This window comes from Geotrypetes seraphini, chromosome 1 (assembly GCF_902459505.1).
Source record: "Geotrypetes seraphini chromosome 1, aGeoSer1.1, whole genome shotgun sequence".
Taxonomy (NCBI): domain Eukaryota; kingdom Metazoa; phylum Chordata; class Amphibia; order Gymnophiona; family Dermophiidae; genus Geotrypetes; species Geotrypetes seraphini.
In genome coordinates, this window is record NC_047084.1 from 501290695 (window position 1) to 501315070 (window position 24376).

The 24376-nt window shown below is 39.4% G+C and overlaps 1 protein-coding gene across 1 annotated transcript in view; it reads right to left on the reverse strand.

Annotated features, from left to right (window-relative positions):
• DAPK1 (death associated protein kinase 1) overlaps window positions 1-24376 on the reverse strand; it is a 312064-nt gene that overhangs the window by 47349 nt on the left and 240339 nt on the right. The window contains exon 23 of the mRNA XM_033927667.1: window positions 15103-15300. Coding sequence (XP_033783558.1) covers window positions 15103-15300 — 198 coding nt within the window. The remainder of the gene's footprint in view (window positions 1-15102; window positions 15301-24376) is intronic.

A 24376-nucleotide genomic window follows, 5' to 3' on the forward strand; every position in this document is an offset into this window, starting at 1 on the left:
ACGTGTATTACTATTTCAGACTTTTATTTGTATTTTTATGGTGAAGAGCGAATAAAAATCATCTTTCAGAACATCCACAGTCTGTTGTTTTTATCTTTGGATTGTTTTTACTGTGGCTCATTGGGTCTCCCTTTTTGTTTTTTTGGGGATCAAATAATACTCTTGACTAGTAAGATATCACAGCCTGAAGTTCAGTCAAAATGGAGTTTAAGGAAGCTTCCATGATTGAACTGGAAAGAAAGATTAGGGATAGTAGTAATGTTAAAACTGCTGTGGATATTCTACCTTTACAGTGGGATTCTCATGCCAAAACACAGATTGACACTGTTATTGAGGGCCATGATAAATCAAAGATTTTTGGAAGGAAGGGTCCCAGAAACATGGAATTGTGCAATATTTAATCCTATACTGAAAAAACCCCCAGTGTTGACTCCCTTAAACTGGAACATTATAGACCAATTTCTAATTTATCTATGGAGGAGGCAGAAAAGTTTGTGGCAGAACAATTAAGAAATTTTATAACAGGAGGCAGGAGCAGGAGATTACAGGGGAGGGAAAGCAAGCAAATGCGAGAGAGAGAAAAGGAGGAGAAAGAGCAGAAGGAAGCAGAGAGAGAGAGCAAGGGACAGCGGTGAGAATTAGCTCCGCCAGTCCCCAACGTCATTCACCGGAGCTCTCCCTTAAAAGGGGAGGAGCCAATGGCACTTAGCCATTTGGCGCGCATCGAAGGCGAGCGTTAAAGGCACTTGCCTTAGCGAGAGTGCCTTTGCGAAGGGCCTTAAGAAAGGACGAGTCACTGCACGAAAAGCAGGATAACTGCAGCAGACACAGAGGACAACTGCAGCAGACACAGTATCACCAAGGACGCTGCATAAGGAAACAGGGAGAAGGCACTTTAGACAGTAGACCGGCAAGCGGACAGCAATGGAAACAGCAGACAGAAGCAGGAAGTTGAGCTACCCAGTTTTCTGCACCGTCTGCCATATGTATGACTACCTCCCCTTTGGGAGGCGGTCTTATGTATGCACTTGAAGCGAGGAACTGGAGAGCCTGAAGAAACAAGTCAGACTCCTGGAAGGCAGAATACTGGAAATAGAAGCACTTCAAGCAGTGGAGGAGAAGGACAGAGAACGTCAAGACAGAGGAGACCATTGAGGAAGAAGTCCGAGAGTTAGAGAAGTTCATCGAGGAGGCATACAGGGAGGCCCTGGAAATTCACCAGCAACAGTGGAACTGCCAAGATACACCTACAGGGAGTGAGGATCACCTGGAGGACAACCACAAGGAAGAAATGGGCGACACAGCAGCTAGATATGGAAACAGCGGAGGGAACCCACAAGAAGACGAGTCCAGTGTAAGCAAATGCCAGGATGAGGGAAGATGGAAGTGCACAGAGGACACGAACCTACGGCTGGAGAGATGGTCATACACCAGAGACATGGACCTGTGGCTAGAGAGGCAAGAGAAGATAGAGGACAGCAATTGTCGTGGGGGACTCCATCATTAGATAAGTTGACAGCCACATAGCGGGAGGAAGACAGGATGGGCTGGTGACCTGCCTACCGAGAGCCAAGATAGAAGATATAGTGCGCCGCATCGACAGCGTGGAAGAGGAAGATACAGCAGTGGTGAACCATGTGGGGACAAACAACGTGAGCAACAGGAACTACAGCAGGGAAGGACTGAAGGACAGTTCTGGATGCTAGGAGGGAAGACCAGAACGCAGAGGGTAGCATTCTCAGAGATCCTGCTGGTACCCAGGGCCAACGAGAAGAGGCAGACAGAGCTGCAAGCAGTCAATGCGTGGATGAGGCACTGGTGTGGATTCCACTTCGTGCGCAACTGGACAACATTCTGGGGGAAGAGCAAGCTATTCAGGAAGGATGGACTCCACCTCAGCGGAGACGGAACGAGGCTACTTGCATGCAACATCAAGAGAGAAATTGAGAAGTTTTTAAACTAGGAAGAAGGGGAAAGCCAACAGTCGACCAAGAGTAGATGGTTCGGGAACCGGTATACCCAGAGGATACCGTGCAGGAAGATAGCGGGGAAGACTCACCAGATCATAGGCAAGACAGAAATCCTGATGGATCGAAAGGGACACAAGAGGGAAGGAATTGCAAGAAAGTAACAGGCCGCGAACTCAAGTGTATGTACACAAACGCAAGAAGCCTAAGAAATAAGATGGGGGAATTGGAAGCTATGGCACAAAAAGATACCCTTGACATCATCGGCGTCACAGAAACATGGTGGAATGAGGGTTCGGTGCTTGGGCCTATGCTAAACATATTTATAAACTATCTGGAAATTGGTACGAAGAGCGAGATGATTAAATTTGCAGACGATACAAAGTTATTCAGAGTGGTGGAGATGCAGAAGGATTGCGAAGACCTGCAACGTGACAAACACGCACGAGAAATGGGCTGCGACATGGCAAATGAGGTTTAACATGGATAAGTGTAAGGTGATGCATGTCAGTAACAAAAATCTTATACACGAATACAGGATGTCTGGTGCAGTAATCAGAGAGACCCCCCAGGAAAGAGACTTGGGAGTATTGGTCGACAAGTCAATGAAACTGTCTGCGCAATGTGCAGCGGCTGCAAAAAGAGCACAAAGAATGATTAAGAAGGGGATCACGAACAGATTGGAGAAGGTTATCATGCCGCTGTACCAGGCCATGGTACGCCCCCCACCTGGAATACTGCGTCCAGCATTGGTCGCCGTACATGAAAAAAGGACACGGTACTATTCAAAAGGGTCCAGAGAAGAGCAACTAAAATGGTTAAGGGGCTGGAGGAGTTGCCGTATAGTGAGAGATTAGAGAAACTGGGCCTCTTCTCCCTTGAAAAGAGGAGACTGAGGGGGGACATGATTGAAACATTCAAGATAATGAAGGGAATGGACTTAGTAGATAGACAGGTTGTTCACTCTCTCCAAGAGAAAACGAGAGGGCACTCTCTAAAATTAAAAGGGGATAGATTTCGTATAAACGTAATGAAGTTCTTCTTCACCCAGAGAGTGGTAGAAAACTGGAACGCTCTTCCGGAGGCTGTTATAGGAGAAAACACACTCCAGGGATTCAAGACAAAGTTAGACAAGTTCCTACTGAATCAGAACATACGCAGGTAAAGCTAGTCTCAGTTAGGGCACTGGCCTTTGACCTAAGACCGCCGCGGGAGCGGACTGCTGGGCATGATGGACTACTGGTCTGATCCAGCAGCGGCAATTCTTATGTTCTTATGTTAGACAAACAGCTTACAGACGGGGTTGTAGTACCGAGACTACACTTGTAGAATTGTTGAGTGAAGCAAGAAGTTATATGGTAGTGTATGTTAGCTTAGTAATGAACAGTATAACTTAGGCATATGAGGAGCAGTATTTATCTTGGATTAAAAGTTTCCTTGAAGAATGGACTTTCTGTGTGAGGCATAAAAGTACCTTATTTGTTCAACATATAACATGTTGGGAACCTCAGGGGTTCCCCTTATTGCCTATCTTATTTAACATCTATGTCCATTCTTTAATGGTCCCAATTCAGACATTCAAAATCAGTGCTTTTATATATGCTATTTGTTGTTAGTATTACAAACTTACAGAACACACCTTGATTTATCATCATTCGACATGTGCCTGATGGCGATCCAAGAATGGTTATACAACCATGGTATGTCAAAGTATGAAGAAATCCACGGCAAGATGGATTTATAAAGGCTTATATCCTCCATTTACAACTGTACAATTGTTAGGAGAGACAATACAAATTGTGCTGCCATTCAAGTATTTGGGGGAGGGGGTTACAATAGATTCAGTGTATTCTTTTGATGAGCATATAATGCATATTGTATGGCAAGGATTTGTAGTATTGCATAAGTTATGGTCTATAGGCTATGTTATATAATGGTGTCTTTTTCATATTAGATCATTCCTTGTTTATGTCTACAATTGACTATGTAAATGCATCATTGATTGGTGTTATTAAACAATTTGTCAAAATTACAAACACTGTAGAACGTAGACATACGCTTACTTCACGGGAGTAGCCGTTGGGCTCATGTTACTCTAATGCTGATTAAGAGCCATTGGTTGCTAGTTTATCATCGAATACAATTCAAGCTTATAGTGACTGTATTTTTTTTTTTAAAGTTCTTTATTCATTTTAAATTTCTTACATCAAGTGATAAATATATAATACATATAATTTTCAATATACACTTGAATATCCATCAATATATATTTTAATACAAACATATATAAAAACCCCTTTTGCAATAAATTATATATCATCTGTTATTATAATATTGTACCCACCCTAACCCCTATTATATGATCTATCATTGTGCTATGATATCTGATCTTTAGAAAAAAGAGCCAATGGTCCCCAGATTTTATTAAATTTTTTAATATAACCATGTTGTAACGCTATTGCTTTTTCCATCTTATATATATGGCAAATAGAATTCCACCAAAAAGTGAAATTTAATTTTGTATGATCTTTCCAGTTTTGAGTAATTTGTTGTATGGCGACCCCTGTTAATATCAATAAAAGTTTATTATTGTTTGCTGATATTGGACTCTGTGTTCTCATTGCTGTTCCAAATAAAATTGTGTCATATGTAAGTCCAACATGATTTTCTAATAATATATTAATTTGGGGCCAAATTGTTTTCCAAAAGGCATTTATACAGGGACAAAAATAGATTAAATGATCTAATGTCCCAATTTCTACCTTACAATGCCAGCATCTATTAGATTTAGAACTATCTATTTTTTGTAACCGAGTAGGGGTCCATAAAACTCTATGTAATAAAAATAACCATGTTTGACTCATAGATGCTGACATTGTAGTATGTATTCTCCAGGACCAAAATTTTTGCCATTGAGTTGCAGAAATTGTCTGTCCTATCTCAATACTCCAAATGTCCCTAAGTCCTGTTCTTTTTTTTTAATTTAAAAATCCATATAATAATTTATACCATTTTGCGGCTTGGTGTCCCAAAAAATCTGCCTGAAAGCAAAGGATTTGCAAACTATATTGAGTATTAAGATTTTTCCATTCAGGGAACCCTTCCTGGATGGCTTGCTTCAATTGCATCCATTTAAAATATTGTGTTATGTTCAATCCAAATTTTTGTTGCAATTGTGAAAAACTAAGCATGGATCCATTTACTATAACATCATTTAAAGACCGTATACCTGCAATTATCCATTGCTTCCATATTATTTTGAATCCACCAATTTTGATCCTGGAGTTTACCCAAATGGATTGATGTAACGATTTAGTTATTGGATCTGTTGTAATATTACTAATAAATCTTATTGTTTTCCATGTATCTAATAAAATTCTGTGATCTTTATATCTCTTGGGCATTGTTATACTTATAAGATGTTCCGGATATAATGGAAACAGGAGTCGCCATTCTAAATATAACCAGTCTGGTACATTCTCCATGAGGTCTGGGAGGATCCAATACATACCCTGTCTTAAAATATAGGCTTGATGATACCTATAAAAATTTGGAAAATTTACCCCTCCCTCTCTAATTGTTTTTTGTAATGTTGCTAAAGCGATTCTTGGCCTTTTCCCAAACCAAACAAATTTTGTAAGTATTCTATTTAATTTTTTATAAAATGACCCCTGAAAAAATATCGGAATCATACTCATTTGATAACAAACCACAGGTAAGATCATCATTTTTATTGTTTGAACTCTTCCCCACCATGAAAGATGTAAAGGATTCCATTGCTCGCACATTTCTGTTATTTTTTTTAATAAAATTTTTTCATTTTCTGTTACTGTATCATCAATTGTATTTTTAATAACAATTCCTAAATATTTTATTCCTTCCTCTTTCCATTGGAATGAATATGAATCAAATAATCCTTTGGTACAATGGACATTAATTGGAAGAACTTCAGATTTTTCCCAATTTATTTTGTATCCAGAAAATTTACCAAATTTATCTAATAAATTTAATAAACATGGAATGGTATCTTCCGGTTTCCTCAAATATAAAAGAATATCATCTGCATATGCAGATAATTTATATTCCCAATTTGAAAATGTGATCCCCTTTATTCCCTTAGTTTGATTTATTGCAATTAATAAGGGTTCAAGAACAATATCAAAAAGTAAGGGAGATAAAGGACAACCTTGTCTAACCCCCCGTAACAAGTTAAATCTTTCTGAAATGTTATTATTTATATTTAATCTTGCTCCAGGAGAGCTATACAATGTTTGAATCATTTTAATAAAAAAGGGACCTATTCCAAACCATTTTAAAGCTTGATACATAAATTTCCACTCCACTCTATCAAATGCTTTCTCTGCATCTAACGATATTAAGAAAGCTGGTTCATTCATAGTTTTCGCTAAGTTTAAAGAATGAAGTGCCAGTCTGGTATTATGTGAGGAATGTCTTTTAGCAACGAATCCTGTTTGGTGTACATCTATAATAAAAGGAAGAGCTTTTGCCAATCTTAATGCTAATACTTTAGCAAGCAATTTTTCATCTACATTCAACAATGATATGGGCCTGTAGTTTGAAACCAATGTAGGATCCCTGTTTGGTTTTGGTAAGACAATAATTACAGAATCTGCCATAGTACCTGATATTGATATAAATTTAATAAATAAGGCAATATAATATTTTGAAATGTTTTATAAAATTCAACAGTATATCCATCTCCACCTGGAGCGGATCCAACTCTAAGAGATTTCAATGCTAGTTCTATTTCTTTTAATGATATATGTTCTTCTAAACTTCCTTTTATATGTTCTGGAATATTTGGTCCAATAATTGAATTTAAAAACTCTAAGCCATCTTGTTCTTTATTTTCACAAGAATCTGAAGTATATAGACTCTTATAAAAATCAAGAAATTGTTTTACAATATCTTTAGTGCTGGTGTGTGTATTACCTTTTGTATCTTTTATTGCAATAATTTTAGTTTTTCTTTTTTTTGCTTTAAGAAAATTTGCCAACATTTTTCCAGCTTTATTTGAGTTTCCATAATATCTAAATTGCTGACAGAACATTTCTTTTCTAACAAATTGTGAAGAGAGTTCATTATATTTAGTTTTAACTTTTAATAGTTTTTGTAATACTACATTTTCCCATTTAATAATTAATTTTTTTTCTAATGATTTAATTTCTTCCTCTAATTCCATAAATTGTTTTTTAAGCTGTTTTTTCATAAAAGCCGAATATGATATAATGTTTCCTCTCATTGTAGCTTTACAAGCATCCCATATAATTTCAATATTCATATTGTCTGTGCTATTAATTTGAAAAAACTCTTTCATCTTTACTTTTAGGTCTGTTACAAAATTTTCATCAGCAAGTAAGGCATTATCAAATTTCCAAATTGATGTAAAATTTGTTTTTATATCATTTTTTAGATCAATCCACACACCAGCATGATCAGAAATTATAATAGGATCAATAACTGCTTTCATAACTTTTTGTGCTAAATTACTAGAAACAAATATATAATCAATTCTTGAAAATGATTTATGGACCTGAGAACAAAAAGAATATTCCTGATCATTAAAATGAAGAATACGCCATATATCTACCAAATCACAAGATTGTATCAAATTTTCTAGCCCTAATGATTTTATAATTTTACTAGGTTTCTTATCCAAAATAGGATCCATAACAGCATTGAAATCTCCAGCTACTATCAAATTTGAAGTAGCCAATGGTAGTAATATCTGTTGAATTTTTTTAAAAAACTCCATTTGATTTGAATTAGGAGCATATAAATTAAATAAGTCCAGGGTTGTATTTCCCATTATCATTTTGATATGTACCCATCTTCCTAATGGATCAATTTTTATAAGTTTAAAATCAGCAGTACATTTCTTATTAATAAGTATGGCTACTCCTGCCTTTTTCCCTAAGGCAGGAGCAAAAAAACATTTAGATACCCATCCCCCAATTAGTTTATTAGATTCATTCCCTGTAAGATGTGTCTCTTGCATGAAATAGATATCCGCATTTTGCTTGTGAAGGAAACCTAACATTTTTTTTCTTTTTACTGGGTGATTCAGACCATTGACGTTAATGGAAAAAATTTTAATTGTCATTTAATAATTTGAGTAAAATAAAATATCTTCTTAATAATAAAATTTTGATCAGATATCTGCACTTTTCTTTAATTATTCTAGATTTAATTATTAATTTTCCCCTCTTCCTATTCCCATCCCCCACCCCACCCTCCCTTTTAATTAAAAATTGTGTATACTTGGTAACACGCATCCTAAGTCGATAATAAAGCACTCCATAAGACCTGTTCTTATTGTATTCTATAAATTAAAACATTTGTTATTTAAATGAAATATAATATAATTTAGCCATGTTACACACACATATATATATATATATAATATTCAAAGCATATTATATTGTTAATTTATCTAAATTGTTATTTTTGTAATAAATATATATCAATAAATAATCCCTTATTTGTTTTATTTTAAATAATATGGGAATTCAATGATATATAATTAAGTATTTTATGATCAAAAAATTCCCCTCCTATGGAGGAACCCACCGTAAAAGCACATCTCGATTTCACATATATATTTCTTTTACTTTTATGTTAGTTGAATCCAGAAGAGAGAATAATTTCAATACAAACTCATTTCCTTCAAGTATATCTCAGTCCATCTTTATTCTTGATTGTAGTTTTCTATTCCGTTTTGAATTTTCATTTTCTCTTCTTTTCTTCTTTTTCCAATGTATGTAGTTCTTCTCTTTATATGATCAATACGATGTAACAACAAGATCTGTCCATAAGTTCAACGGTTATACAAAAGTCTTTCTTTATAGTTCCGGTGTCTGCTCTGTCCATCACATGTAGTTCCCTCGCTTTGACATCTGGGAATCTGAGTCTTTATTCTCTCCTCTGTATCTAGTGTTATATATGTTCGAGATGCACCCTCACTGCGCATCCCTCCATGGAGAAAGATCTTTACTTTATATTGTATTAAATTAATTAAAATTATAAAATTATAAAGTAGTCTTTCAAATATTTTCTATTTTTCTAAAAATGAAAATCATTTATCTGAAAATTATTAATTAATATTGAATGTTCCTAAACATCTTTCCTTATAAATTCATTCTTTAATATTATATTATATTTTCCTTTAATACATTCATATCTTCCTTTAATAAACTTAGTTCATGTTTAAAACATTCACTTATTCCCTTAATAGAAGTTTTTTTTTTTTTTTTTTTTTTTAGAATTTTGATTTCATTTGAATTCCATTTTTGAATATCGTTAGTGTAGAATATTTGAATTGATTTGAATATATTACATTCTATATAGTTTTTCCAAATCAATTTAAAATACCTTTTTATCAAATTAGTTATTTAACTATATTCAGTTATCTATATATAGGAACTAAAATATGATAAACAATTTAAGAAGACATTGGTACTTCCTGGTTTTGAATAAATTTTTCTAATTTCTCTGGATCATTGAAAGATAAAGTTTTGTTTCCAATTGTCACTTTCATAGTAGCAGGGTATACCAATCCAAACTTCGCTCCTAATTCTCTCAGCTTTGGTCTTAAATCCAATAATTTCTTTCTTTTTACAGCTGTATTTTTTGCGAAATCCGGCACTAGATGTATAAAAGCATCCTGATATTTCAAACCTTTATTTTTCTTGGCCAGTTGTAATATTTCTATGGCCTGTTGGTGTCGCAATAGTTTAAAAATAAAAGGTCTTGGTCCTTGCTGGTTTACTGTTCTTTTTAAAGGCACTCTATGTGCTCTTTCTATTTCTATGGGAAATTTCGTTTGCAAAGGAAGTAGCTTGGGAAGTAATTTTTCAATGAAGGTGACAGGATTTCCTAATTCTGCTCCTTCCGGCAAGCCAATCAGACGGATGTTACTTCTTCGTTCACGATTCGAAAAATCTTCCAGGTCTTTAATAAGTATTTCAATTTTTTTCCTGTCTGCTTGGCTATAACAGATTTCCTCTTCAACTGTCAGCATTCTTTCTTCTAAGTTGTTAGATTTCAATTCAAGCACATCCATCTTCTTATTTATATTTGAAACCTCTTCTGTTAAATCGGTAACTTTTTTAGTAATAATAGAAAGCATTTCTTTAATTTCTTTTAACTCTTTCATAACTTCTGTGTCTGTCAGTTTTAAACTGCTCTCCTGCTCCGGTTTTGCCCTTTTGCTACTTCCTGATACAGCGAAGTCGTTTTTATTCTGTTTACCAGTTGCCATCCTTTTTTCTTCTTTATTATTCATAGGACCAGTGAAATTTTAATATTTCTTCCGTTTTCATTCAATTTATTTAATCTTTCAAGGTCTTTTTAATGGAGCTCTTCAATTACACGACTTTCTTCATGCGTGTCCAAGCCACGCCCCCTATAGTGACTGTATTAAAAGTTTACAAATAATACAAACAACAGGGGATGGAGGGAAAATAATCCAAATCCAAAATCAAACTCACTCCATTAGTATGGTTCAAAGCAATAATGAACCAGTGAAAGAAAAAGGCTCAGAGCGTTGGAGGTGTGAACCCACATTCAGCCACCACTCGTGACCCTACTCCGACTGGAGGAGGGTCACGAGTGGTGTCCCGCAGGGCTTGGTGCTCGGGCCGCTGCTATTTAATATCTTCATAAATGATCTAGAAACAGGGATGAAGTGCGAGATAATAAAATTTGCGGACGACACCAAACTATTTAATGGAGCTCGGACTACAGAGGACTGCGAAGAATTGCAAAGAGACTTGAACAAACTAGAGGAATGGGCGGCGAGATGGCAAATGAAGTTCAACATTGAGAAATGTAAAGTATTACATGTGGGGAGCAGAAACTCGAGGTACAACTATACAATGGGAGGGATGTTATTGAATAAGAGTACCCAGGAAAGGGACTTGGGGGTAATGGTGGACATGACAATGAAGCTGTCGGCACAGTGTGCAGCGGCCGCTAAGAGAGCGAATAGAATGCTTGGTATGATCAAAAAGGGTATTACAGCCAGAACGAAAGAAGTTATCCTGCCGTTGTATCGGGCGATGGTGCGTCCGCATTTGGAGTACCGCGTCCAATATTGGTCGCAGTACCTTAAGAAGGATATGGCGTTAGTCGAGAGGATTCAGAGGAGAGCGACACGTCTGATAAAAGGTATGGAAAACTGTCATATTCTGAGAGATTGGAGAAGCTGGGTCTCTTTTCCCTGGAGAAGAGGAGACTTAGAGGAGATATGATAGAGACTTATAGGATCATGAAGGGCAAAGAGAGAGTAAAGAGGGACAGATTCTTCAAACTTTCTAATAATAAAGGAAAAAGAGGGCATTCGGAAAAGTTGATAGGAGACAGATTCAAAACAAATGCTAGGAAGTTCTTCTTTACCCAACGTGTGGTGGACACCTGGAATGCGCTTCCAGAGGACGTAATAGGGCAGAGTACGGTACTGGGGTTCAAGAAAGGATTGGACAAATTCCTACTGGAAAAGGGGATAGAGGGGTATAGATAGAAGATTACTGCACAGGTCCTGGACCTGTTGGGCCACCGTGTGAGCGGACTGCTGGGCACGATGGACCTCGGGTCTGACCCAGCAGAGGCATTTCTTATGTTCTTATCATCGGCAGAAAAAAAAACAACTTTCGCACAAAGGTTAAATAAGCCTTGAGGTAAGCAATTCTACTACCAAATTGACACAAGCTGTTTTAATATAGATAGCAGTGATAAGGGCTGACGATCGTTTTGTGGCAAAGTTGCTACTGCTTCAGGACCAACCAGAAGAACTAGCTATCTGTTCAGTGGTCTTTTTCTCAACTGTTTCTTACCTTAAGGCTTATTTAACCTTTGTGCGAAAGTTTTTTCTGCCGATGATGTAAGGGTGGCTGAGTGTGGGTTCACACCTCTAACACTCTTAAGGCTTTTTCTTTCGCTGGTTTATTATTGCTTTGATGCATGAACATTACTAATGGAGTGATTTTGTATTTAAAGTTTTACATTTGAGATTACCGGTCACTTACTAAATTATTACGGTTGTATACCCCCGTTCATGAACTATGCTCTAGCCAGACGTCTCTTAAAAGGTTGCTGAATTTAAATACTCCCAATTGGAAAGTACTCGAAAGGGTGAATTTATTTTTATGCAGCTCCTGCGATTTGGAACTCTTTGCATCAATATCTGAGATAAGAAGTTGAAGGTATGGTTATTTTATCAAGTCTATGGCACAGATCAAAAAGAGGGTTGAGGTTTTGTGTGATTGAAAATCTTGTTAGTTTATTAAACTGTACATGTTTTTATTTATTCTGGGATCTCTTTGGTAGGCTTTGGGAGGATCTTTTCTATTAATTTATGGCATTCCTTTCATTTCCTAATTTGTTTTTTATATATTGGACACTGCCTATACTGTATTTCCTGAATTGTGAGAGGGTGGTTTATCAAACAAACAAACAAACCTGTATACCCAATGTGGCCACTATTTCACTCAAACAGGTTTGCTTTTTCAGGGTTGGTATTTTTTTTTTTTATATTTCACTCAGTGCTTCATTAATTATAGTGATCTGCACCAAAGAAACTGTTCCTCTTGACATTAAAACCTAGTAAAATAATTGTTTTTAAGTGATCCACTAAATATATACTAGGAAGTCACTGTGATTTGTCAGGTGTGCTTGCAGCTAAATGCTCAGAAACCCATCATACCCTGGATTCTATTTATGGTGCCCAAATCTGTGCGCTCAATTTTGGGTGTGTTTCTGAGATGCGTGTGCCAATAAATTGGATGATAGTGCTGAATTATTGCTGTTTCAGAGCTCAATTACCAATTATTGATGTTAATTAGCACTCATTAAAATACACATGTGCGTATGGATGCATGCTATTCTATAAGGCAGGGTGCCTAACTCTCATGGCATGTGTCTGAAAGAGGGAGTGGCCATGGGCATATCAGGGGCATTACAACAAGTCAGGTGGAGTTATAGAATGTTGTCTAACCAGCATTTACGCCAGGTTTTAGCAGGTATAAATCCAGCGCAGGATCCATGCTATACTTTATTCTATATAATAAGGTACACCATATAAGCGCTTAGGCCCAGATTCTGCAAAGTGCGTCCCAATTGTAGGCGTCCTACAGCTGTCTAATCAGCCAATCGGGACGCACGTTTAAAAAAAAAAAAAAGCTCCCCAGGCAGGTCACCTATACTGAAGGCGTCTCTGGGAGACTAGGGAGGCCCACAAGACCGCCTAAGGCTAGTTGGTAGCCTTAGTCGAACCTAGGTGGCCCTACGCGTCTCCCTAGTAGAGCGGGAGATGCTTACAATGTAGGCCAGCAAAATACTGGCTTACATTATAAGTAGACGCGGCCGCTATACTTATCGTGGCAAGGGATCTACCTGCCGCGATAGGTATAGCGGCTGCGACCGCCTATTTTCAACCCCACAATCGCCGACAGGAGGGTGCCTAACCCCTCCTGCCAGAAGGCCGCCCAACCCCCTGATCGCCGGCAGGAGGTTGCCCAATCCCTCCTGCTGGAAGAAGACCCCCCCGATCGCTGGCAGGAGGTTGCCCAATCCCTCCTGCCAGAAGACGACCCCCCTCCGGAGCCCCCCGCTAACACCCCCCCACTAACCTTTCAATGTTGGCTGGCTGGGTCTTCCTACCGAAGGGCTTATCGGAGATGGGCCAGAAAAAGGCGGGCCCGCCTCATTTCAGGCTTATCGGGGAATGGGTTGGAAAGGCCAACGTTGAAAGGTTAGTGGGGGGGGGGGGGTGTTAGTGGGGAGGTCCGGAGGGGTTGGGCACCCTCCTGCAGGTGATGGGGGGTGGGGAGTCTACTTCCGGTGTGAATGGTTGGGCACCCTCCTGTTGGCGATTGTCCGGGGGAGGGAAGACAGGCGGCCACGGCCGCTATACCTATATAGCAGTAGGGAGATCCCTTGCTGTGATAAATGTAGCAGTCACGTCTATACTAACCCGGTTCTGTAACCAGCGTCTGTTACATGGATGTCAGGTACATAATTGGGTTTATTTAGGCGGGTGCAGGCCCGTTCCTTATAGGAAACCTCTCATTGGTGTACTATACAGAATCCTGGCCTTAATGCTAAGTCATTTGGCACCACTTATTCAAATCCCTCCCATATGCCTACAGGCTTCTTAGAATTTAGTTCATGCTAAGCTTTAGTAGAAAGGCCCTTAAATGTGTTGTGCACACCATAGAGCTAACTTTTCATAATGATAGGGGGTGCTAAACACACTATAAATGAGCTCCCTCATCAGAAAAATGGAGCTTGCTCAATATTGGGGATGCTCGAGCACCCACAGAGCTGGCACCTACAGTGCACACCATTTATAGATAGATATATCACCTAAACAAAAACCTTTCCCGAACACTTTTTTCTTGTTTCGTTTTTCCCAATAGGCCCCCTCTGAATTTCTAATCAAACTGTATTTTGTAATTCGGGACCTTTCATCTAATATGTCCCTTCTAAAAATTCCTAACAAACTGTATATTGTAATTTTCGCTGTATTTTTTTGTAATTCCTCGATCTTTTCCTAACAGGTCCTCTCTGAAAATTCTTAACAAACTGTATATTGTAATTTTCGCTGTATGTTTGTAATTCATGACCTTTTCCAAACAGGTCCTTTGGAAATTTCTTAGCAAAGTGTATATTTTATCTTTTCGCTTTCTTAAAATTCCTGTACTCTGTATTTTCCTCTGACTATCTGCATATTGTAACTCGCTGAATGTCCAGCTCTCTTGAATGTAAACCGCCTAGAAGTCGCAAGATTATGGCGGTATAGAAGAATAAAGTTATTATTATTATTATTTATAAAACAGTGCTGAAGCCCTTGTTTGCATGCCACTATTCAATAAATTTGAGTGCACAATTGGTATGTAAATGTTGGTATCAAGTTATAGAATGGGGGGGGAAGTGTAAAGAGATTTAGGGACCAACTTCAGAATACACATAAATATCTTTCACACAGTAGGGGAAGGCCACACACAGAAAATCTCCTTCTGGCACAGCACAAGTGACACTGACTTTCTTGGATAATGTTGGCTTTGCTCTGGCTGGAGAACCTCCCACCTTCATAATATACAAAATGTACCCTTACCTATGGACTCCTCAGCTGGAACCAGTGACTTCAGGAAGTTTAGCCAAAATATCACTTGGTTTAACTGGATTTCATATGGCTCTTCCAGACTGAACACCACGACATGAATTGCAGAGGGATCGTTTGCAGCAAAGTAATCGTAAGAGCAGAAATAAGCAGGATTTCCAGAGAACTCCCAAACACTGAAATCACCCACACCTAAGAAAGAAAAGAAAAAATAATCAGTCTCTGCAACAATACTTCTTAAAGACTAAAGATTCTCTTATTAAAAAAACCAAAAACTAATAAAAAGATATTGGACCTGATTCTATAAACAGCACTTACCACATTTCAATCAAATTAAGGTGCCTAACTTGACTTAGGCATCGGTATGCATCAGAATGTTAGGCTCTGTTACATTAGGCCAAAGTTTTCCTGGTCTAATTTACTGGGGTCTAACAGATACCTACTGATGTCCAAACTCCACCCCTAACCAAGCCCACATTTTGGGTAGGTGCTGCACCGATTTTTGCACATAACTTAAATTAATTATTCCATTTTTTTAAAAAAATTGACTTTTACCAGCATTTTCAAATATGCCAATTAAAAAAATTAACTTCTGCGTGGAAATTGGCTTATAGAATCAGAGACTTATTTATTTATTTCGATTTATGTCCCATTCTCCCAGGAGTTCAGAACGGGTTACAGATTGACATTCACAATCAGTTTCAGGACAGACAATCATGACAAGGAGAGGGATACAGTTAGATAAACATAGATCTTATTCTAGAGTCTTGGCAGAAGAGGAAAGTTTTCACTGATCTTCGGAAGGTCATTAGGGAATCCAGTGACCTTATCTGTGTGGACAGCTTGTTGCACAACCGGGGGAGGAAGTGGCTGTAGGAGCGTTTGTGAGCAGGGTTCATCTGGAGGGATCTCCCCGCAGGAATGCCGAGTCTTAGCTCTGCTTCGGAGCGGAGGGGGCAGTTAGGGATATATGGCTGTATCTTGGATGCAATGTAGGCTGGATTTTGTGGTGTAATCTCTTGTGGGCCATCACTAGGGCCTTGAAAATGCACTGCTTTTTTATTGGTAACCAGTGGGCTGCGTGAAGCGCTGAAGTCACGGAAACTGAGGTTGTATAAGAGGCGAATAGCTGAGTTCTGAACTTTTTGGAGGCGTTTTAGATTTCTTGTGGTGATTCTATTGAATAGGGAGTTGAAGTCTAGCATTAGTTTTAGTTGCAGTAGTCTAGCATTTTCTGGGTAGGACACACACAAGTACTTAAGAGAAAAACCTTCAAATGCAGAGTCTTATGATAGCATAGGCAAACAGAAGATGCTACCTGCTCAAGGTAGAAAGGCAAGAAAAACAGCGAAGGCAAACATGGGTGCTCAGTTTCTTTATTTTATGTTATTAAACTTCACACATACGTGTTTCAGCTCTGTGGCCTGCCTCAAGAGTCTACAGAATATAAGGAACAAACTAGTGTAATCAAGAACATCAACGGCAATACTTAAAATAAACAACTACAAAATTTTAAATAAATATAATAAAAACATCAATATTGTTACATAAAATAAGCAATTTAAAACTTTTAAATGAATAAAATGAAAATAATAATAAAGACATTTTTAATAATAATAATTATGCAAGGAGATAAAAATGAAATGAAAATAATGCATAAAGATATCTTCAAGGATTACAAATATAGAAGTACATATAAAAATACCGGACATAAAATCTTACAAAAATATAAAACTGCCAAGTAAATAATAAATATGTACCAAATATATATAAAGTTTCAATATTGGAAAGGAAGTCTACTTCACTTTGAATATTTACTGTTACCAAAAACAAGCGAATTATGTTATTGATTTACTTGATTAAATGTATCAGATGTATTAATTAAACATATGTGTCTCTCTGTATATACGTGTTTTTATAAAAAAAAAGTTTTAAATTAAGACTCATATTAGATTATATAATATAATAAGACCATATATAAGACCATAAAATAAATTTTGTAAGCTTATGTAAAAAAATGATTTTATAGTTAATAAAGATTGCTTTTAAAAGATATTAGGTTATAAGTATATAAATATTTTGGGTGATCTAAAAACACATATCAAATCTAATGAAGTCACAGACCAAACATACCTGTATGGTATTCGTGTGAAAGAAAATGAAAGATTATGAACTTATTATTGCCTGAAAAAAACATTTAAAAAGATTTTAAAATAAAAGATCAGAGAAATGAAAGAATGAAGCAATAAAGTTACCGTATTTTCACGCATATAACGCGCGCGTTATACGTGTTTTTACAAACCGTGCATACCCTTGCGCGGTATACGCGTGAGCGCGTTGTACAAATTTTTTTTTACATAGTTCCCCCCCCCGACGTCCGATTCACCCCCCGCAGGACCGTTCGCACGCACCCGCACCCCCACCTCGAAGGACCGCCGACTCCCCGACACGATCGGGGCAAGAGGGAGCTCAAGCCCTCTTGCCCTAGCCAACCGCGGCACCTCCGACACGATCGAGGCAAGAGGGAGCTCAAGCCCTCTTGCCCCTCCGACTCCCCGACACGATCGGGGCAAGAGGGAGCTCAAGCCCTCTTGCCCTAGCCAACCGCGGCACCTCCGACACGATCGAGGCAAGAAGGAGCTCAAGCCCTCTTGCCCCTCCGACTCCCCGACACGATCGGGGCAAAAAGGAGCCCAAGCCCTCTTGCCCCGCCGATTCCCCAACTCCCCGACAATATCGGGCCAGGAGGGAGCCCAAGTCCTCCTGGCCCTGGTGACCCCCCCCCCCCGCTAGTTGTTCGGGCCAGGAGGGAGCCCAAACCCTCCTGGCCACGGCGACCCCCTACCCCCACCCCGCACTACATTACGGGCAGGAGGGATCCCAGGCCCTCCTGCCCTCGACGCAAACCCCCCTCCCCCCAACGACCGCCCCACCCAAGAACCTCCGACCGCCCCCCCAGCCGACCCGCGACCCCCCTGGCCGACCCCCACGACACCCCCACCCCCCTTCCCCGTACCTTTCTGTAGTTGGCCGGACAGACGGGAGCCAAAACCGCCTGTCCGGCAGGCAGCCAACGACGGAATGAGGCTGGATTGGCCCATCCGTCCCAAAGCTCCGGCTACTGGTGGGGCCTAAGGCGCCTGGGCCAATCAGAATAGGCCCGGGAGCCTTAGGTCCCTCCTGGGGGCGGGGCCTGAGGCACATGGGCCCTACCCGACCATGTGCCTCAGGCCCCGCCCCCAGGAGGGACCTAAGGCTCCCGGGCCTATTCTGATTGGCCCAGGCGCCTTAGTCCCCACCAGTAGGCGGAGCTTTGGGACGGATGGGCCAATCCTACCTCATTCCGTCGTTGGCTGCCTGCCGGACAGGCGGGTTTGGCTCCCGTCTGTCCGGCCAACTACAGAAAGGTACGGGGAAGGGGGTTGGGGGTGTCGTGGGGGTCGGCCAGGGGGGGTCGCGGGTCGGCTGGGGGGGGGGGGGCGGTCGGAGGTTCTTGGGGGGGGGGCGGTCGTTGGGGGGAGGGGGGTTTGCGTCGAGGGCAGGAGGGCCTGGGATCCCTCCTGCCCGTAATGTAGTGCGGGGTGGGGGTAGGGGGTCGCCGTGGTCAGGAGGGTTTGGGCTCCCTCCTGGCCCGAACAACTAGCGGGGGGGGAGGGGTCGCCAGGGCCAGGAGGACTTGGGCTCCCTCCTGGCCCGATATTGTCGGGGAGTTGGGGAGTCGGCGGGGCAAGAGGGCTTGGGCTCCCTTTTGCCCCGATCGTGTCGGGGGTGCCGCGGTTGGCTGGGGCAAGAGGGCTTGAGCTCCCTCTTGCCCCGATCATGTCGGGGAGTCGGCGGGGCAAGAGGGGAAGCAGCAGGACACCGGTAGGAGCATCTACATGATTGGGGGGGGGGGTTCGGGAGGCTGTGGGGGTGCGAGCGGTCCTTCAGGGTGGGGGTGCGTGCAAGCGGTCCTTCAGGGTGGGGTTGCGTGCGAGCGGTCCTTCGGGGTGGGGGTGCGAGCGGTCCTGCGGGGGGGGGGGAGATGAATCGGACGTCGGGGGGGGCATCAGGCTTTCAGGGTGGGGACAGGACTTCAAGGGGGAGAGGAGAGTCGGGGCGGGCGAAAGAAGAGTCGGGGCGGGCGAAAGAAGAGTCGGGGCGGGCGACTGGAGAGTCGGGCAGCATGCGCGGTATACGGGTGTTCGCGGTATACAAAAATTTCTGTACATAATGTTGTGTTTTCCGCGCGCTATACCCGGGTGCGCGTTATCTACGTGAAAATACGCTAATATAGAAAAAAAGAAGAAAAAAGGAAAAAAGATAGAAAAGGGAGGAAAGGATAGAAAAGAGGGGAAAAAGAAGAGGAGAAAAAAGAAAAAAGGAAAGAAGAAAAGTAAAAGAAGAAAAGGGAAAGAGAAGAAAAAAGAAAAAAAAAGATTTAAAGGGGAGGTGGGGTTGAAGGATGGGGGAAGAGGGTGTGTGTCAGGGAAGGGGGGGAAAGGAAAGCGGAAAGTGAAGGGAAACGAATGGAAAAATGGGAAAAGGAAGAGAAAGAAGAAAAAAAGGAAGAAAAAGAAAAGATGAAGAATAAAAAATGTGTATATCTATGTATTCATTGCATACCTTTTCAACAATGTTCTGGATATTAAAAATCATAAGAAAGCTGCAAATTATGAATGAAAATGAACAGTTATTGAAAATAAGCTGATGTACTACTTAATTTTACAAATGTATATATTATTGCTTATATTATATAATCTAATATGAGTAGAGGAGACAAGAGTGAAATCAAAATGAAGTATTGGAGTTTTGTCATGTATACTGTTTGTCTGTAATACTTGCATTTTTGTTGTGCTTGTTTTAGACATTTACTTGTGATTACTATATTTTCTTTTTGTATTTCTTTGGGAAAGTTTAAATAAAATGACTTTTGCAAAAAAAAAAAAAAAAGAAATATTGAATTAAAACAATGAGAATGCAAGTCAAATCGCCATGCGTACTTTTGTTAAACATGTGAGAATGCTGACATAAACTCCCTCGACCGCTCATTAACATTTATCAGCTACTTCTCAAGTAAAGGTACTGATTTGTTATTGAAGCCAAACATGAACTGTTAAAACCAAAAATGTTCTGCATCTATAAAACAAACTTGTAAGCAACCAACTTATAATAACTTGCAATTTGTAAGGAAATAAGAACGAAATGTGGAAAGCAAATTGGAACTGGGTCAGTGTCTACCAACATTGAGAATCATCATTCCTCTACTTTTGAAAATTATGGCGTACATCAGTTCTGATTTTGTGGGTCAATTTCACAAAGTTATTTTGATACTACATTAATTGAAAGTAACATTTATAAATTTTTAATATTTAATATATTTATACATTTTTAATATGCTACTTGACCTTAAAATATAATTTGTTATTTTACGGGAAAAAGTGAATATCATCTAATTTATTGACTATAGTCCTTTTTAGGCACATTAATACTAATTTTCAAAATGGCCAAAATATAGTTGCGGCAAAACTAAAAAAATCATGCTATACAGAAATAAGAAACTCTTTACAAGACTTACCATATACTCTCTTGTGATCTATATGTGACTGCTGCTGAATGCGCAAAAACAAAAATGAAACCAAAGTAAACGTAACGGAGCATTTAAATAGTGACAGTTGACGTTACATCACCCGATCTTTTTTTTATCCAATGATATTTTGCAAACAGAAAGCTCTTGTCAATGGACTTTTGTAGTGATGGTGACCACCGTGATGGACGGAAAATGCAGCCAATAAATTTATAAACAAAAAGCTATGCTTTGGATGACGTGTATGTAAAGTCATGCACTGAAAAATAAAACTGAAATAGTAGAACTAAAAAGATTCCTAGGGGCTTACACATCATGAAGGAACCATGTCTCTCTTTGGATGATGCAGAGTTCTTTCACGATTGGTGCTCAATATTAAATAAATGTTCACCTGATCTAATGATGTTGATAACTGAAACTTCAAAAAACATAATGATAAATTAAAAACTGAAATAGAAGAGAAAAAGTTTAAGACAAGAAGATACTAACTTTGAAACCATAAACGAAGGTGTAAGATAATTTTAAGAACGAGATAAAGACAAATATTAAAATGCAACGAGAAACAGATTATAAAAGAGGTAATATTTATCCATGGATTAAACCCAAAACTGCAGCTAAGAATAAAACCTTTACAATATAACCAATAAAAACGTCCAATGATGTTTCAAATGACGAGAGGGTCAATTCCATTAAAATCTCCAATAGACATGAAGGATGAAAAAGAATAAGAAGTGAATCAGGTGAGCTTTTCACTTCTCCATTGTCAAGTCCATTAGCAGAATGAAAAACTGATCAAACAGAAGATTTATAGAGAAAGTATGGCAATTTTACAAGACAAGAAATTTCTATTCAGCAAGAGGAACAAGAATTCCATCACACCAATAGACAATTTAATGAACACATCTTCAGAGATACCAATTTTCAACCTCTCATTTCTCAGATTCAGAAAAACAAGTTTTACAAAAGGGTCTTTCATTTGTACCAACATCTAAATATGACTCCTTGTAGACAAGAGTTGATTTGTTTCGATTTAATAGGAAACTTCAAATGCTACACATCTTTTCTCATAATGATGGAAATACCGATATGTTACTGTTAAAAAGGATGTCTAAATGGATACCTCCCACACCAATAGGTCCAAGGATTGATACATTCCAACAATGCGTTCAAAGAGACATTGGTATTTTAGAAAAAAAAGAAGAAAAAGCCTTCTATAATCTAACCAAAGAAGAACATAAAGCAGTCAGCGACCTCATACACAATACCAACATAGTTATCAAACCCACGGTTAAAGGCTGAGGTGGGGGGTTGGATAGTCATATTGGACAGAAACAAATACATTTAAGAGATGGAAAGACAAATATATGAAAGCTCTTACTACTTTCTCATGGAAAAACATCCTACAAAAGACCTTAACAGTGAAATAGATTTGTTGGTTTTAGATGCAGGATTTATTACAACGAAGGAAAGCGATTTTCTTATAGAAAAGAATCTTGTCATTCATATAATATACATACTGCCTATACCAGGCAAGTTGGTCTAGGTCCTCCAGTACAACTGTATGCTGCCTTGGATGAAATTTTTTTCCCAAAAAGGCACTATATAAATCCTAATAAATAAAATAGGTGCATGTTTGAGAATTGTTTAAGGTGGAATTTATAAAATTACCCTAATCATCATATCTCTCTTTCCTTGCTTTCTGTCCTCAAAGTCTCTGACATTGTATCTATCTACATTTAGACTCTGGCTTTGTTCATTGTAAACTTTAGAAAATGGTTTAGATGTCCTAGTTGGATATAATAAGGGCCTGGAGAAAATGTGGCTGCAAAAGATTACCTCATTTAAAAAATGGTCAGTAGAGTTGAAAAAATTATTCATTATTAAAAAAAAAAAAAAAAGATTTCACAAGTGCCTTTAAGCTAACATTATTAATGCAATTTTCAGGATTACAGAGTTCTGCAGGCATGTTTTGCCCAAAAGCACAACTTTCTGTTTCTTCCATGGTCAGAAGACCACTGATGTCAGAAGAACTTCAGAGTAAAAGCAAAAAAAATTAACCTTCCTTTTTTTGAATTAGTGAAGTTGTGTTTTTACATTTTGCAGGATTACACTGAATCTCAGACAGCCAGGCTGAGTTTGTCGTCTGCATCATGATGTACACATGGAAGATGTATGGATCTCTAGAATGACAAAAATATCAAGTGCAATGTTCATTGGCTGAATTCTACTCTTCCCTCTTCTTATGAATTGACTTGGCTTGCATATGATTCCTTTTCTAGGGCCTGGAGAAGTGATAGAGCCTTGGCTATGGGTTTGGAGGGAGGGAGAGAAGTGCAGAAACCTGCGAAGGGAGGGGGGGAGAAAATATTGGCTGTTGTAGTGGAGAGAGAAGGGTGGGACAGATAGAAAGGGATGCAAGAGGGAGGAACGTTGGACATGGTGGAGGGAATGAAAGGAGAAACGCGGCATGGTGCTGGAGAGGGGTGATAGAAGGAAAAATGTTGGGCATGGGGCTGGTGAGGATAGGGAAAAGATACTGCCCAAGGGCCAGGGGACGAGAGAGGGAGAAATGTTGGGCATTGGGCTGGTGGGGATGGGGAAAAAATACTGCCCAAGGGCCAGGGGATGAGAGAGGGAGAAATGTTGGATGTGATAGTAGAGCGGGTGGGAGAGAGGCACCCTGGATCTCTCTCTCCTTTCCCATTCATTTTGCAGCAAGGGAGGGAATAAGGGAGAGAGATGGTAGACATTGAGAGAGAGTGAGACATGTTGCACATGGGGGTGGAGGAGAGAGGAAAAAATGTTGTGCAGGAGTGGGGAGGGGTAAAAGAGAATGATCCAGGACAAAAGAGAGTGAGGATGCTGTACAGTGTGAGAGAGGGAAGAGAGAAATGCTGGACTATGGTAGGAGGAATCAAAGGACAGCAACTGCTTGAATAAGTATTTGCAGAAGAAATGAGAGCACGAAAAGAGAAACTGGAACCAACTTGATGGAAAAATAAATCCCCAAACAAAGGTAAAAAAGGAATTTATTGAATGAAATGCTTGCTTTGGGAAATGTATATAGCAAATGTCTTTGTATTGTGTTCAACAGAAAAGGAAATGCATTTCTGGTTTTATTTTTCCAGTGCTGAAGTACTTATTGACCCTTGCTTTGGCTGGTGGGGATCTCCAAGCACAGCTAGCTGAGGACCTCCTCCACAGACAGCCAGAATTTCCATCCACCAAGCGTAGCAGTCGCTGGCACCAACATCTTTGACTCAGGGATGCTGTTGCCTGCCAAGCTTGGCAAAAGGGACCCCCGGCCACCTTCAGAGGAAGTCCTCAGCTGACATAGCTTGAGGGTTGTTATCAGCTGGAGTATTTACATTAGAGGCACTGGCAGAGACCCATTTACAAAGTATGCATTCTTCCCAATTAATATTTCCAAATTAATAAAGTGTCTTTGCTTATTTGAAAATGGGTCTCTACCAGAGCTTTTAATTCAGTAGCATAATTAAACTTCTGAAGTTTATGGGGACGGGCGGAGATGGAAGAGATTACTTGCGGGGATGGGCGAGGACAGAAGAGATTGCTTGCGGGGACGATTTGTGCCTGTAGGAAATATATTAACTGAAGGCACATATGTAAATTAAAAAATCAAATGCATCGCCTGCTTTACTTATCTGAAATGTGAAATTCTATCCCGTCAGAAAAAAATTA